General features: G+C 37.7%; 2 protein-coding genes across 7 annotated transcripts in view; both read right to left on the bottom strand.

Moving 5' to 3' along the window:
- The window catches only part of KIAA1958 (KIAA1958 ortholog), a 120,560-nt gene extending 112,078 nt beyond the window's left edge, over window positions 1–8,482 (bottom strand). For all 4 annotated transcript variants that reach the window (XM_074362009.1, XM_074362008.1, XM_074362007.1 and 1 more), the window contains exon 1: window positions 8,345–8,482. The gene's annotated coding sequence lies outside the window, so the exon portion shown is untranslated. The remainder of the gene's footprint in view (window positions 1–8,344) is intronic.
- A 4,978-nt stretch (window positions 8,483–13,460) lies between these two features.
- The window catches only part of HSDL2 (hydroxysteroid dehydrogenase like 2), an 88,671-nt gene continuing 84,612 nt past the window's right edge, over window positions 13,461–17,519 (bottom strand). For 2 of the 3 annotated variants that reach the window (XM_074362017.1, XM_074362016.1), the window contains exon 11: window positions 13,461–16,374. In XM_074362017.1, the coding sequence (XP_074218118.1) occupies window positions 16,262–16,374 (113 nt within the window). In that variant the 3' untranslated portion in view covers window positions 13,461–16,261. Of the gene's footprint in view, window positions 16,375–16,936; window positions 17,222–17,519 lie in introns of those variants that run through there. The other variant, XM_074362018.1, reaches the window with a different exon arrangement.

The following is a 17,519-nucleotide window of genomic DNA, read 5'->3' as shown; positions in this document are numbered from 1 at the left end:
TGGAATTGACCCAGATGTCCTTTAACAGATGAATGGTTAAATAAACTATGATATACTATGGACTACTACTCAGGAATAAAAAGGAACAAACTACTGTTACATGCAACAACCTGGATCAATCTCCAGGGAATTACGTTTAGTGAAAAAAGCCAATCCCCAAAGGTTACATACTATAGGATTCCACTTATAGAACCTTTTTTTTAATGACCAAATTTCAGAAACATAGGACCTACTATTGGTTGTCAGGGGTTAGGGATGGGGTGGGGGTTAGGGATGGGGTGGCAGGATGGGAGAATGGAGGGTTGGTAGAAACAGGAAAATACACAAGTGATGAAACTGTACTGAACCTAACACACAGACATGCAAGTACCAGTAAAACGGGAAATCTGAATAAGAGTGGTGGATTTTACAGATGCCAATGTATTCATGGTCTCTCCTCTGTACATACACCCCAGAAGTCTCTTTTTGTGCTCAAAATTCCTATTACAGGGACACCTGTAAGATTGGTAGGTTCACCCTAACAGCCTTGTTTTAAGTTAATCACCTCATTCAAGATCCTAGCTCCAAATACAGTCACATTCTAAAGCACTACGAGTTTAGGGCTTCAACATATGAATCGGGGGGAGTACAATTCAGCCCATAATACTCAATATCCTGGTTGTGATATTATAAGTATAGTTTTACAAAAATGATACCATTAGGGGAAATGGCAAAGTATGCGAAGAATCTCTGTTATTTGTCACAACTGCAACTGAATCTACAATTCTCTGAGGGAAGGAACAGCTAGAACAACTAGGATAACAAAAGGTAAGATGATCAACAGAATCAGGTGATGAAGTAGCCCCATGAGTTGGCAGAGCTAAAACACTCACATAAACAGAACTCATGTGGGATCAAAAACTAGGTAAGTGAGGGGAGAAAAAAAGGAGAGTTCTCATGATTATAGAAGCTGGAATAAGAAATTACCAAAAACCACCCTCAAAAAGAAAGGACTCCATTCAAGGGAAACTGGATCTAAGAAGAGTGAGAAGACTAAAAGACCATGGGGACCTACCAAGAGGCTTTAGAAAGAAAACCACTGGGATTAAAATCCAAGCCAAACAAAGAGGCATCACTAGGGATAGAGAGGAGAGATAAAGGAGGCCAATCTCAGAAAATATCACAGAGGAGACTAAAGAGGACATACTTTTTTCCTTTATGGTGAAATGTAGTATACAATTAAAAAAGGGCAGAAATAATAAGTGAACAAATTGCTGACATTTTACAATTTCACAAACAGAAGACATTTATGTAACCAATCAAATCAAGAAACAGAATATTACCCACACGCCAGAAGCCTCCCCTTTCTTCTCTCTAGTCACTAATCCCTCAAGGGATCATGCTTGCATCACACTTGCTAATGTTCATTGGCCAAAGTAAATTACATGCCCAAAATGAGACTCGCTGTGGAAGGGACAACTCAAGGGTGCAGACATCAGGAGATGTGGGGCCAACAAAGTGACACTCTACCACATATTATACTGATGGTCATCTGGGCAGACTTTAGCGTGGGGCTATTACAAATAGTACTGTAAACATCCTAATACATTTATTTGGTAAGCTTATATCTTCAAGTGGAATTACTAAGTTATAGGAATATGCGTATGTACAGCTTCAGTAGATACTACCAAACACCTTTCCAAACTGCTTGTATCCGTTTACATTTCTATACCAACTTATACTTCCAATAGTAGTGCATGAGAATTCTAGTCACTCTACATTCTCACCAAAACTTGGTATTTTTCATTTATTTTCATTTAGCCATTCTAGTGGGTATGTAATGGTATCTCACTTTAATTTTAATTGAACGGCCATATTTTAAAATATTTCACATAAGTAACCAAGGAAAAAATTTCAAACCATAAAACTAAGAAAACTACCTGGGTCCACTCCCCCGTCCATCACAGAAACCTTCTCCTAAAGTACAGATAAATCCCTCTAATTTAAAGATGACAAGAGAAAAGAGTGTAATCTAACCCTATGAAAGGTACTGTTAGAAAAAAAGATCAAAAAGAACCAAATAATGTACCAACAGGCAATGAAGGCACATCACAAAAATATGGCCATAAAGCAGATGAGAACTGCAACACAGTATTTCAATATGAATTTAAAAGAAATTGAGAAAATAATAGAAGCAATGAAAGAAAGTATTCATCAGAAATAGAAAAGCTAAAAAACAAAAATGACAATGGCCAAATAGCAAGGGCGTTTTTTACAAAGAGAAATGACAGAGTGTAGTACAGAACAGGAAAGAAAAAAATCCAAAAGGAAGACAAAACTAGAAGGAACACTAGACTTATTAGATAAATATCATGGAAAGTACATTAAAGAGACTAAAAGATAAAAAGAAAAAATTAAGAAAATACAAAAAATAAAAGAATTAGAAGAAAGGGATAGACATAAAAAAGCAAGGAAGATTCAATATCCATGTAACAGAAAACCTCAAAGAAGAAAATAAAAACAATGAAAAAGAATAAATACTAAACTATATAACTGATAAAAATATTCATAAGAAATATTTGAGCCAACATAATAAAACATACACTGTGTATCTGAAAAAATGAACAGAAAACAGCCAACACTTAAGATATATTCTAATTCTAGTCAAGTTATTTGCCTTTAAAGATAAAGAAAAAAGTCCTTTGGGCATCTAGGCAAAAAGATAAAGACATCTAAAAAGAAAGAAAATCATATTGGTATTAGACTCCAACAACAACACTTTTTATCAGTATACAATAGAGTAGGACTCAGCAAACAATGGTTTATGGACCAAATCCAGCCCACTGTCTGGTTCTGTAAATAAAGGTTTTATTAGAACACAGTCATGCTTATTCATTTATAAATTCTCTATGGCTGCTTTCTCATTGCAATAGTACAGTTAAATAATTGTGACAGTGACCTATGGTACACAAAGTCTAAAATAATTACTATTTGTCCTTTTAAAGAAAAGGTTTGCCAAATCCTACAACATATTTAAGATACTTGAGGAAAGGAAATGCAGGCCAAGTATCTACATTCAGCCAAATTGATCTTCAAGTATAAAAGCCACCAATAAAAGGCAGGAGATACTATTCACATGAGCCAACTGTGTTTCCCCAAATTCATGCACTGAAGTCCTAACCCCCAGTATTTCAGAATGTGACTGTATTTGGAGATTGGGCCTTTAAAGAGGTAATTAAGGAAAAATGAGGTCATTTGGGTGAGTCCTAAAGATTCTGATAAAAAACTGAATCCTCTTACAAAAAGGAAATTAGGGCACAGAGAGGCACACAGGAAAGATCACGTGAAGACATCTAAGGAAAACCGCCATCTATAAGCCAAGGAGAGAGGCCTTAGAAGAACCCAATCCTGCCAACGTCTTGATCTGGGACTTCTAGTTTCCAGAACGGTAAAAAGTAAATAAATAAAATTTTGTTGTTTAAGCCACCCAGTCTATTTTCCTTTGTTATGGCAGCTCTTGCAAATGAATACAGGCTGGAGAAAGCAGCCCTAGATGGGTAAGAGTTCACAAATATTGTTAATATTCCCATAAGTATGAAGCCTTATAACAGAAAAGTAGAGCTTCTGATATGTTGTGACTATGACTTACACCCAATGATAAACATTTTTAAACAGTAAATATTTACAAGAGAAAAGAGGGAAGATATTGACAAGGGAAAAGTGAAGGCACACAACATTTGCAATTAGGAAAGGACAGAAAAGGTTAAAGAAGTGCCAGTTTTGAGGAAAACCAAGAGAAAGAATCCAACCAAGGTATGTCCTATTCCTGAAATTTGAATTAACTAAAAAGGAAAATAAAATAATTCAAGAACAATCCAGCCAAGCAAGGGAAAGTAATGGAGGCAACTTTGGATAATTCTCCAGAATTCGTTAAGATTTTTTTTTTAATTTCAGCTAATGGACTCCTTGATGATTAACAAATTAAAAAATATTTGCACGGATCAAATGAAAAGATATTTGCAAAGCATATGAATGGAATTCTTTGAAAGTTTTTTTTTTTCTTAAATAAATCAACTGCATTACTTCAAGAGTGGAGTAAAGGAGGGGAAAGTTATTCACACCAGACCTGCTCCCTAGTGCCAGGCTTCCCCACAGTCAGGCAAATCAGAGAGGAAAAAAGCTAGAAGGAAAATGCACCATTTTATGGTATGACTTTAAATGTTTTTAAAAGTTTCTTAAGTGATTTAATTTCTTAAAGTTTTTTAAAGTTGTGTTTCACATGAAGTTGGACCATTTATTTTTGAGATATGTTTTGATGCTACTTTCCTTTCAGTACAAAAGGACCAATTACTGATGTCCCAGCCCACATCACTTTGCTTTCTATATTATTTTATGTTTGACAGAGTGTTTCCGAAATACGACATCTTTGTCACTAGAGACATTGGTATTACCAATACGTAAGAGTCAAAAAGCTCTCTCCAACGGTTTAAGTGTGAGACTTTGCAAAACAAACTTGAATACTGCTGCATAATTTGCCTTTCTCTAGAAAAGGGTATTAAGCTTTGTTGACAATAGATACAATATAAAATTCAAAAATTTGCATTTTCAGTACTTTTGGTTTCTTGACCTTTATTTGAATTTGAGACTAAGCTTTACCAAACAACAGAATTTACACTGTAACTAGCCAACCACAATCCTTATTACGGAATCTGTGCAGTGCATTTGTTACCTAGGAAACAGAAGAGAGCACAGGCAGAGTGCAATTTCAGTACAGCAAAAGAATTCTCCAACCATGCTGGTAAATAAAGTCCATAAATCAACTAATCAGAAGCAAAGTCAAGAAGTATCATGTAAGAGTTTAGCTCTATAGAAACTTTTTAAAAGGAAAACAAGAAACCTGTGGGGTTTCTTCCAGCAACTATGTAGATCTCTTCAGTAAATATTACGAGCAGGTTTCTTTACAAACACAAACTGTCAGAAAATAAACTGTTCAAAATAAATGGCTTCTCTCCAATCTTCAGCTTCTCTATTTTTGACAGTATTTAAGAGAAAAAGCTTCTTTAGAGCCAGCCTCATACATCTGGTAGCAGAATATTAATCCAAGAATGAATTCTGTTTTTCTGGCGAGCAGCAAGGGTATGCGCTGCTCTTAAAGAATGATAAAGGCTGGAATGAGAGGTCACTGTCTACACCTCTCACAGTGGGACCTGCTTCCCCGCCAAACTACAAAAAACTGCATGAGAAAGAACTTGAAAGTCACAGACTTTTATAAAGAATAAAATAGTTATTTTTCAGCTTTCCCATTTGGTTATTATTTCTGTTGCTTTTTCTTAATTTAATTCAGCTTTTTGGGGGGGAGGTGATTAGGTTTATTTATTTTAACAGAGGTACCAGGGATCAAACCCAGGACCTCATGTATGCTAAGCAGGCACTCTACCACTGAGCTATATCCTTCCCCTTCCCATTTGGTTATTACTAATGATAATACTAATCTTTTGAGGGTTCCAGGTAACATAAAGTGGCCATTTTGAGTACCCTTTAATGGTGCCACGTTGATAACTAACACACAGGAAAAGACCAGAAAAGTCTATGGATTTTAAAACCTATCACATTTAACTGTGGACAGCTTAGTATTGTTTTAAAAAAAAGAAACTGGTAAGTGTCAGTTTCTATAGATCAGTTATATTTAAAATCCAACTTCACACAAATTCAAAATTTCTGGAAATAGCATTTATTTGTCATAAAACCAAAAGCAGCAGAAAGAAATGTCAACTATGAGAAGTGAAAAATAATTCATGTGCTTTCCTAAACACCAACATACCAGAAGATAAATCAGTTGCAAATTAAAAGGTCTCTGGAATACTTCTGATTACACTAAAATAGTACTATTAATAATAGAAAGACAAAAAAAAATTAATGTCTACATATCACAGTTAAAAAACAAAAACAAAATTTAAAAAATTGGTGTTATCTTTTAGCCAGCCCACATAAGCACTACATGCCAACCCCAGAAAACTGTTAGACACAGCTACAACTCTGCCAACGAATTCTCAATGCAGGCCACTCTCTCTTAATGTTTAGTTTACACAGTGACTCTTTGTCAAATCTTAATGAAACAACTGACAGCCATATAAATAAATAAATAAACATGCAATTCAGTTTGTTAGCTTATCCTTTTTCATACCACTAAGAGCTGAGGAAGAGTGTGTATCTAAGAGCTGAAATTCTGGAAGTGTTTTAGAACTCCATTCCATCATTCATGATAAAGCCTGGACAAATTTCAGTATCTATCCTCTTTCGGCCATCCTTATTAGAAAAGGAAGAGGAATCTTGCCCAAGGGCCTACCAGTGCCTGGCACTGAGCTCTGTGCAGTTTAAATTCATTTATCTAATCTAGACAAGAAGTCAAAGCAGGAACTAATCAAAGGGGCTGGCATGATCACTGTTAGGATGCAGCCTCTTCTAAGTTTTAAGTGAAGTGTACAAAAATGTGCACTTCAGGCATTTGCAAAATTAGGCATGCAATGATATTAATTTGTTAATGTAAAACTAGGACAAGAATCTAGGATAAATTTTTCTCCTAGAAAAAGACCACTATTTTAGGAATACTAAACTGTCTCCTCTTTATAAGGACAAAAATCAGTTTGCCTAATTAAAACTACCTTAAATTGTATATTGTCTTCTGACAAACTTCTACATCTTGACAAAAATTTAAATACCAAATATTTTTTCACCATGATGATTTTCCTTCAAGTCTGGATGATAATTTTTATTTTTTAAGAAAGATTGCATTTTCTACATATAGCTGTACATATAACTGTCCTTCAAACTTTTTTTTTAATCTCCTTGGTAACTATTAGATTTAAGTTTGCCAATATGGATTCTCAAACAACAAGCAAAAAAAAAGAAAAGAAAAGAAAAAAGAAAGTCTCTAGAAATGAACAGTAGATTGAGATTAATGCAAAGATGTAAATCTGTATCTGCACTAAAAATCTGAATCTGTAAAATTAATTTTCTAGGTGTTTATTCAACTTCATTTATTTTTTGAATTTCTACAAAAACATAGCAATTGTTCACAAGAAACTTAGATAAATAATATAAATCAGAAATATCACCTACAGTACTTCTCAAAACATTATACAATCCAATCGTTGGGTTATATACACAGAATACATAAATCCATGTAATAAAATAGGTAAAGCATAATCACAGTGGGAAGATACCAGTTCTAACATTCATGTTCTGATCTTATGTCGTGAAAGATCTCATAGCTTAAACCAGCAAAAATAAAGGTTTTAGCCTGAACAGCAAGCTACATAATTGTTTTCCGCACTCCCAACAGAACCTCCACTCTGGAAGCTATCACTACTTGACTTGCTTAACTGTTCACTTAATAGGTAGAAGATTCTGTCATGCTAATTCTAAGTCTGGGAAATAACAAAACTTTACCCCCAAAACATATATATATGTATGTATATGTAAAATACACACATGTATATGTAAAAATCAGTCAATCAGTCATATTTCTTGCCTTTAAGTTCCTATCAAACCTTAAAAAAGAAAGAAAGAAAGAAGGAAAACCACCAGAAAACTAAGACATTCTTTGATTTTGATTTGATTTGATTTTGGTCAGCCCAACCTCCTCCTAACCGAGGGAAATCTATTTCTCGATGTATTTGATAACAAACACAAATCACTATGCGCAGCCTCAGATGGGGGGGGGGGAGAAGAGCCCTTCGGAGAAAGCCCTCCTCCGTTAGAAACAATAAATAAGGGGCCGAAGCGATGCACGTTCCTTCACACACGCCCCAAACGCACCTCGGCGTAGCTCGCGGGAGGGAGACAAGTCGGGCAAAGACCTGAACCATCTTTCTCCCGCTCTCTCCACAACCTCCTCAAGACTTGGAAACTACGAGAGCAGATCTTTTCTTTCCCCTTCCCGCCCTCCTTCCCACCTCGAACAGACCCAAGAGCAGGAGCAGGCGAGCCAGACCCACGCAGCGCGCCCGCAGCCGCCGCTACGACAGGAGACCTGGGCGGCGAGCCGGCCCCACAGAGACAGCCCAGACCGCCGCCGCCGCCCGCTCCCGGAGCCCGCTTGGCCCGGGGGTCTCTACCCCTCACTCCCCTCAGCCCGTCGCCGGCGACGTCCGGCCGCCTCACTTTCAGCCCTGACTCTCGGCCTTCCCGCGCCCCCGTCCCGCCCCCAGAGGAACAAAAGGAGGGTTCAGCCGGGTCACTGCCTGGCCGCCGAGGGGTAGGCGGCGCAGACTCCAGCGCTGCCGCCCCCCACACAAAGGGGCTCCGGGCCCCGGGCGCAGCGTCGGCGCGCTCGTCCCCGCTCCGCGCGCGGGCTCTCACCCACCTGCAGGTGTCTGTGCGTCTGTCCATAGGAACGCGGGCAGCGAGAGGGCCTGCAGGAGCCGAGCTGGACGGGGCGGGACGGAGGGGAGGGAGGGAGTGCGGCCGCAGGGCCGGGAAGCGAAAGCAAGTGGACAGGGGAAGGCGGCGGCCCGGTGGCGGATGGAGGAGCGGGGCGGGAGACCGGGGCGCCAGCCTGGCTCCGCCGACCGGCACGCGCCGCTCCGTGCGCCCCGGGCTCCGCGCGCCCAGCTCGGAGCGCGGCGGGCGGGCGGGGGGCGGGGCGTGGGTGGGGCGGGGCCGGCGAGCGGGGCGGGGGCTTGGACCCCGGGCTCCAGCCGGCACCGGAAACGCGCCGCGGTCCGCCGGACCCACAGGAAGTGTGTAACGGCACCTCCCACGACGCGCTCCGGGATCACGGTAGTCGCTGCCCGGAGGAGGTGTGGACCGACCCTCTTGCTACACACACGGGCGCCCGAGCTCGGTCTCCGCAGCCCTTCCTGCCAGACGCCCCGGGTCCGCGGTCCCCACTTCCCCTTGGAACTCCACCCAAACGCCAGGAGTCAACCTTGCAAGACACTCCGTTCGTCAGGTGTGGGACACCTGTTTTAACGCACTGAGTGGAGTCACGTCTATACCCAAGTAGGTGCAAGAACACCGATCGACAGACGAACCCACAGTCACCGCTGCCCAGTGGAAGTTTCTAATTCAACTGCAACACAGGCACCCAGTGCCTCGGAGGGAGCCAGACCGCTTAATAGTTCTTAAAACACGCTAAGACAGGGGAAGCATACAGTAACACTTGCACGGCTCGGCCCAACGGAGGTAAGGCTGGACCTGCTACGTGCTACCAGGCGCCCTCCACTTTTATCTACCAAACACTTTGTGCTCAGGATTTACACTAAGTGCTTAGCGAATATTGTTTAATCCTAAAATCTCTATGAAGTGGGTCTTGTTAGCATTGCTCTTTTGCAGATGAGGAAACTGAGGCACAAAGACATTACTCAAGTCTGCCCAAGGTTACATAGTAGCTGGAGGAACCCAGATTCACCCCAGGCAGTCTGGCTCCATGCTTTATACTTAACAGCGCTAAGATCTCCAAAATAATAATCATGATAATAAGTAACATTTAAGGGATTTTTCATCCATTTTATTTTTCTGTTTTTTATGGGGGGTGGTAACTAGGTTTATTTATTTATTTATTTATTTTTTGATGGAGGTACCAGGGATTGAATCCAAGACATCGGCAAGCTAAGCTTCCACTCTACCACTGAGCTACACCCTCCCCTCTTAAAGCATTTCTGACTAGCCATATGTCGTGTTCACATCTTGGTCTCAATTCAGCTGTGGCAGGAAAGCTCAGTCCCTCCTACCCCTGGGATAGGTGAGGGGAGAGAAGAGTATGACTGAGCAGAGAAAGACAAACTTCAGAACAAAGGAGAAAGAATTCCTAAGATCTTTGTCTGAACACTCTTCCTGATCTAGGCTGAATTTAAAAATCTGTAAGCATTTTTGATAAAATAATGTGTCCAAAAAAAACTCCCCACAGTTAATCGCCACATGTATTTGACATGTAATCCTGTGGGGAAAACTGGAACCCTGTGCACTTGTGATGGAAATGTAAAATGCTGCACCCACTATGGAAAACACAATGGAGGTTTCTCAAAAACTAAAAATGGAGTTACTATGTGATCCAGAAATCCCACCTCTGGGTATATATCCAAAAGAATTTGAAGCAAAAGTTTGAAAAGACATTTGCATACCCATGTTCACTGCAGTGTTATTCACAATAGCCTAGAGGTGGAAGCAGCCCAAAATGTCCATGGATGGATGAATTAGATAAACAAAATGTGGCATATACATACAGTAGAATATTATTTAGCCTTAAAAAAATCCTGTCACATGCTACAACATCAGTGAACTTGAGGACATTATGCTGAGTGAGATAAACCAGTTACAAAAGGACAAGTACTGTATGAGTCCACTTATATGAGGTATCTAGAGATGTCAAAATTATAGAAACAGAAAGTATTATGGTAGTTGCCAGGGACTGAGGAGGGGAATATGGAGAACTGTTCAATGAGTATAGAGTTTCAGTTTTGCAAGATGAAAAAGTTCTTGACATCTGTTACACAATGATGTAAACACAGTTAACACCACTGAACTCTACACTTAAAATGGTTAATAGGATAAATTTTACATCATGTGTTTTTTACCACATTGGTTCAAAGGACATTTCCATTTGAGTTTTTAAAAATAATGCAGACTTCCAGCTATGATGGGATACCTGGTTGAATAACTCTCCCATTAAGAACTATCAAGGCTGCATTAAAAAAAAATAAAGTAAAATAAAAGACTGTTTAAACCTACTGTAGAGCAACTCAGGCAGCCAAGGCTTGAGAGTCCAAGAGCCCAGCAAGAATCCTCCCTTCTCAGCCACTTTTCCTTCTCAGGGCATTGTTGATTTGTGTCTAGGAGTTTGGAAGCCAATCAGAGAGGTATCCTAGAGTTTTCAACAGTCTGATTGGGTTGGAGATATAAAATTTGGAGGTCAAGTCTATCAGGGCAGCTAGGACTTAAGGGGCGAAGATTCTAGAGGAGAGGTAGTCACAGTAACGGGAGTCTATCACTCTACATACCATTTCCCCTCAAAGCATTTGCTGATTCCTAATCTGTACAAGCAAGGCGGCAAGAAGCCAGGAAATCAAGCAGAAAGCAGTAAGAGGAAAAACAATCTAAACAGAAATCTTTGTTTGTTTAATAATGTTGGAAATAATTAAATAGGAAGGCGGGGCACTGGTAAACTCCACAGATTTTCAGTGTAAAGAGTTGCTAGGAAGTGACTGCTTTGTAATTACTTGGTACTTTCTCAGCTAAATATATGGTCAGTTGCGTATACTTTTAAATTTCACTGATGTTACTTTTGTGCTTTTTGTAACTAAACTATTTTTATTAACCTTACAGTAGTGGAAACTTCAACTTCGGTTGTGGCAAAGTTCTAATGTATTATATTTTTCATTTCTAAAGTTCTGTTAGGTTGAAAATCTGCTGTTTTTCAACAAGTGATGCTGGAACAATTGGATATCCCTAGTCAGAAAAATGAAATTTGATCCATGTTACCATGTGCAAAAATTAACTTGAAATAGATAGTAGGCCTAAATGCAAAACATGAAACTGTAAAACTTCCATAAGCTTTCAGTGAGGCAAAGATTTCTTAATTATGATACCAAAAGCATGTTCCATTAAAGGAAAAAATTGACAAATTGAATATCCACAAAAACCCTACACCTAACATCACACTTAATGGTGAGAAACTAGAAGCTTTCACACTAAGATCATGAACAAGACAAGGATGTCCCCTTTCACCACTGCTTTTCAACATCATACTTGAAGACCTAGCTAATGCAATAACACAAGAAAAGGAAATAAAAAGTATACAGATTGGGAAGGAAGAAATAAAACTGTGCTCACAGGTGACATTAATTATTGATATAGAAAATCTGTAAAAATTGACACCCCCCCCAAAAAAAACCTCTGGGAACTAATAGATGATTATAGCAAGCTTGTAGGATACAAGGTTTATATACAGAAGGCAATCACTTTCCTACATACCAGCAATGAAGAAATGAAATTTGAAATTTAAAACACATTACCGTTTATATTAGCACTCAAAAAATTAAATATGCAGGTACAAATCTAATAAACTATGTATAAAATCTATATGAGAAAACCTATAAAACTGATTAAAGATATCAAAGAATAACTTAATAGATAAGATACTTCCTATTTATGGATTAGGAAGACTCAATATTTTCAAGACATCAGGTTATCTCACATTGATAATATAGATTCAACTCAATGCCGATTAAAATCCCACCAAGTTATTTTATGGATGTCAACAAACTGATTCTAAAGTTTATGTGGAGAGGCAAAAGACCTAGAATAGCCAACTGAATACTGAAGAAGAATGAAGTTAGAGGATTGACATTACCTGACTTCAAGACTAAAGTGATCAGACTAAAGTAATCATGTAGTGTGGTATTGATGAAAGAATAAATAAATAGATCAGTGGAACAGAATAGAGAGCCCAGAAATAGACCCACATGAATATAGTCAACTGATCTTTAACAAAGAAGAAGAGAAACAGTCTTTTCAACAAATGATGCTGGCATTAAGTGGACATCCACATGCAAATAATAAATAAATAAAGATTTTATACCTTTCACAAAAATTACTCAAAGTGGAATACAGATCTAAATGTAAAATGTAAAACTATAAACCTCCTAGAAAACCTAGATGGCCTTGGGTATGGCAGGGACTTTTTGGATACAACACAAAGGCATGATCCATGAAAGAAATGATTGATAAGCTGGACTTATTATCAAAATGAAAAACTTCTGCTCTGCAAAAGACAATGTCCAAAAAATAAGAAAACAAGTCATAGACTGGGAAAAAATATTTGCAAAAGAAACATCTGATAAAGGATTGTTATCCAAAATATACAAAAGGGGAAGGTACATAGCTCAGTGATAAAGTACATGCCATCCCCAGTACCTCCATTAAAAATAAATAAATAAACCTAATTACCTCCCCTCTCCTCAAAAAACAAAACAAAATTTCTTATTCAAAACATACAAAGAACTCTTAAAATGTACAATGAGAAAACAAACAACTTGATTTTCAAATGGGCCAAATTCATAGCAGCACTGTATACAATAGCCAAGAAATGGAAGCAACCTAAATGCCTCTTGATAGATGACTGGATAAAGAAGTTGTAGTATATTTATACAATGGAATACTACTCAGTGATAAAAAAGAATAAAGTAATACCATTTGCAACAACATGGATGGACCTGAAGATCGTCATTCTAAGTGAAGTAAGCCAGAAAGCGAAAGAAAAATACCATATGGTTATCACTCATATGTGTAATTTTAAAAAAGAAAAAAGGAGGACACTAATGAACTCAACTACAAAACAGAAACAAGACTTGCAGACATAGTAAACAATCTTATGGTTACTGGGGGAAAGGGAGTGGGAAGGGATAAATTTGGGAGTTTGAGAGTATATATAAAAGTAGATTAAAAATTTTCTTCTGTATAGCTCAGGGAACTATATTCAGTATCTTTTAATAACCTTTAATGAAAAAGAATGTGAAAATGAATATATGTATATATACATGACTGGGACATTATGCTGTACACCAGAAATTGACACACTGTAACATCAATTTTTTAAAAAATAGGCGAACGATCTGAACAACATCTCAGTAAATAAGATATAGAAGGAATTAAGCATATGAAGGTATGTTCAACATCATACATCATGAGGGAATTGCAAATTAAAGCAACAATGAGATACCACTACACACCAGTTACAGTGACCAAAATCCCCCAAACTGACAATACCAAGTGCTGACGAGGTTGTGGAGCAACAGGAACACTCATTCATTGCTGGTGGAAATACAAAATGGTACAGCTACTTTGGAAGACAATTTGGCAGTTCCTTACAAAACTTAATACACTCTTACTAAACAATCTATGTATTTTTCTTTCTACAATTTGCCATCCTAGAAACTCAAAGTTCTTCTTCTGTCTTGTTACTTTGCAAAAAATTTATTATTGCTACATAAGCTCAAGTTCTAACCACCCCTTTGTTACTTGTGTCTGAATGCTTACATGTTAATAAACTTCTGTTTGTTTTCCTCTTGTTAATCTATCTTTTGTTAGTCTAATTTACAGGGTCCAAACTGAGAACTTAAGATAGGTAGAGGAAAAAGACTTTTTTTTTCTTTTATTTGAGGATTATTTAAGAAGCAATATTTTAAGAGGATTTGTTGAAATACAGGATTACTACAACAAACCATCTTAAAAAATGTCTGAATAACTTCACTCAAACACTAAAGGGCACAATAGCATGACTTCCCTCCATACAATTTCATTTCAGAAACAGGGCTCAGCTGGATACTGAACAACACACAAAAGGGCACTTCAGAACTTCTGGGAGACTCCACAACCTCAGTGCAGTTAACGGGTAAGATCTAAGAAAAGGGAACACATGTGAATTAGTTAAGACAACTGGGGGATGTGGCCAGAAAGAAAGCTTTAGAAATGTCTGCTAGAATAGTGCAGATTGCTCAGTACTTCTTAGTGATAATGAGCACAAAGAGGCTGCAGATGACCTCATCCAACTCTGTCGATTACTGATGTGAAAACCAGGGCCCTGTGGAAAGATTTTTTTTCTGTTATCCTAAAGCCTTTTTTAAATTAGCAAGTTCATGTTTTAGTGACAAAAACCCAGAACTCCTGCCTCACAATATTTTCCCAAAGCTTTGAAACCGTGTGGAAAAAGCAGAGAAAGGAGAGAAATCTTTAGAAAACTTCAGTAGAAAAGGAGTCTGCTGTCAAAATCTGACCAGGATCCTAACATGGCTGGAAAGAACTGGGAGATGCCAAGGGAGTTGTGAGGATGCCACCCCAAGGTCAATCCATCTGGGCTTCATGGAGGGGAAGGTGGGGTCTTCAAGTTCTACGCAAGGCCAGTGTACTGGGAGGGGTTTTTGGAATGGGCTTGTTAGTTTTGGCCTTGGGCTACTCCTTTCCCATCTCTGATCTTCTGTTTCCTCATTTACAAAGTACGGATTAAGTGCTCCTAACATTATGGTTATACAAAGTTTCAGAATTAGCTAGTTGCTTAACTGTACAATATTGGAGAGTGGAAGATGAGAAGTAAAAGAACTTGACCGAGCAAGTATTTCTAACTGATTAAAATGAAAGGTAGTGGTTTTTCAAAAATAACTCTAGCTTTTTTTTTTTTTTTTAAAGAAATACAAACAAATTATTGCATTACTTTGCTAGGACTGCCATAACAAAATACCACAGACTGGGTGGCTAGAGCAAGAGAAATTTCTTACAGTTCTGGAGAAGAGTCTAAGATGAAGGTGTCAGTAGATCTGGTTTCTTCTGAGGCCTCTTTCCTTGGCTAGCAGATGACTGCCTTCTTGAGCTGGTACTCACGTGGTCATTCCTGTGTGTGTGCACCCTTGGTCTCTCTTTTGTATCCAGATTTCCTCTTCTTATAAGGATGTCAGCCATACTGGATTAAGGTCCACCCTAAAAGCCTGGTTTAAGTTAATGGCCTCTTTAAAGGCCTGATCTCCAAATACAGTCACATTCTGAGATTTTGGGGGTTAGGTCTTCAACATATGAAGGAGGCATACAATTCAGCCCATAACAACCATCTGTTTTAAAATTTTCATTTCAAAACACTGTGACCAATTGCATACTTTTGGGGAGAAATTATTTTAGGACATTTTCACATACTTTAAAATAGGATACATACTGCAATTAGTTGAATTAAATTAATAATATTTTCCTGTAAGTAACTTATACCTGGAAAGATAGTTAAATGAAAAACTCTGTTTTTATTTAATTAGTCTTCACAAACAGTTGTTTATTAAGCAGTTTATTATGTGCTTTCTGTGAAAATGCATCATTGAAGATCTTCTTTAAAACAAATATATAAAAATTTAAAGTATCATAAAGATTTCACTAGCGTACAATCCAACACTGAAAATTTTAATACAGGCTAGCCTCATTTTACATGGGAAGATTTGAAAAGTTAATGTTACTGTTTGACCCTGATTGACTGACAATACTTTTCCTAGAAGATGATGCCGAATGAGATACAGGACAAAACTCACAAAATTTAAAAACAGAATGTCTTAGAATCCACTTAATGACACTTATGCTTGACTGGCTAGCTGTTTTAATTACAATTTCAAGTCTTATAGATACAGAAATTCTATTTTTTCCAGGACAAACATTCATATCCTTATAATAGGGAAGAAAACAAACATTCGATTTTATCTGTTGAACCCTTTTACTTTTTGAGCTTAGTGGTCAACTTTTTTTTTCTCTTTCTTCACAGCTTGGCATTCATCTGATTCATTAGCTTCTCCAATTTGATTGCTAGGGCCATGTTTCCTTTTACCTTCAATTTTCCTGACATGAATGCCATTGTTGGTTTTAGTTTCCCTAAAATGATACAATGAGAGAGGAAAAAGCAGCCATTAGTGCCCTCAGGGATACAGTGCTTCAAGAACATGAATTGTAGAAAGAATCCCTTTGAGTTCTATAGACCTCTGAAGCACAGGAATTTCTTTTACAGCATATTTTTATCAGTATCTTGGGAATCCCAATTCCTAGACTTAGATGTTAACAATATTTTATTATATAAGAGATAATGTAAAAATAACAATCAACAAAAGATTATACCAAAAAGCTGAAGATGCAACATTTATATACTAGTTAAAGTACAATAAAGAATAGATGGCCCTCAAATGAATTGTGGTAAACATATACTATCCTTTTTAGTTAATTTTGCACTCTATTATGGTTCATTAAACTCTTAACATTCCAAGTTTAGATTCAAAAAGTCATAATGGTGTAAAGGAAATGATCATCAAAAGTATAATGTATGAACACAAAGGTATGTGTTAGCATTATTTTAACCACAGGAATGCCCAGATATAATACAGTGAACATTAAAATAGAATTGTAGCTAATAACAGCATATAATAAAAAGAAGCTCCATGGAGAGAGGAAACTTTCTTTTTATTTGCTACTCTCATTCCAGTGCTGGTACAGGGTCTGGCACACAGTGGAATTAATGAGGAAAATGAGGCTCAGAGAGGATTTTTACATTTATAAGATCACACAGCTTATATGTAACAGTGCTGCAATCCAAAGCCAGGTGTGTCTGATTCTCATTTATAGTTTTCTGATCTATATTATGCCAAATTTATATATAGGGCATGTCTCCAAAAGGCACAATATGTGTCTGCTGTATTAGTAAACCTTCACTAGGACACACACAAGCTCTCTGTAAAAAAAAGAAAAAAAAGTGTGTGGGTTAATATATTGTGTGTATATACTGAGATACTAAACATCTTTAAATTATTCTATATAGAGGTTATATAGCAAAGCATTATAGATTAAATGGAAACCAAAACAACAACAACCCAAAAAACAGAAACAGTTAAAAGCAATTTAGAGGAAACAGAGAGTGCAGGCACAGAAGAAAGCTGAAGCAAAGTAAATGAACAAATTAAAAATTGTGCAATTCATTTCACATTGATAAGAGAAGCTCTAACAACAATGTATTAAGAACAGGGTGCTGG

The sequence above is a fragment of the Camelus bactrianus genome, chromosome 4 (assembly GCF_048773025.1).
Source record: "Camelus bactrianus isolate YW-2024 breed Bactrian camel chromosome 4, ASM4877302v1, whole genome shotgun sequence".
Taxonomy (NCBI): Eukaryota; Metazoa; Chordata; class Mammalia; order Artiodactyla; family Camelidae; genus Camelus; species Camelus bactrianus.
The sequence above is the reverse complement of the archived record's forward strand: the minus strand, read 5'-3'. Positions and strand labels throughout refer to the sequence as shown.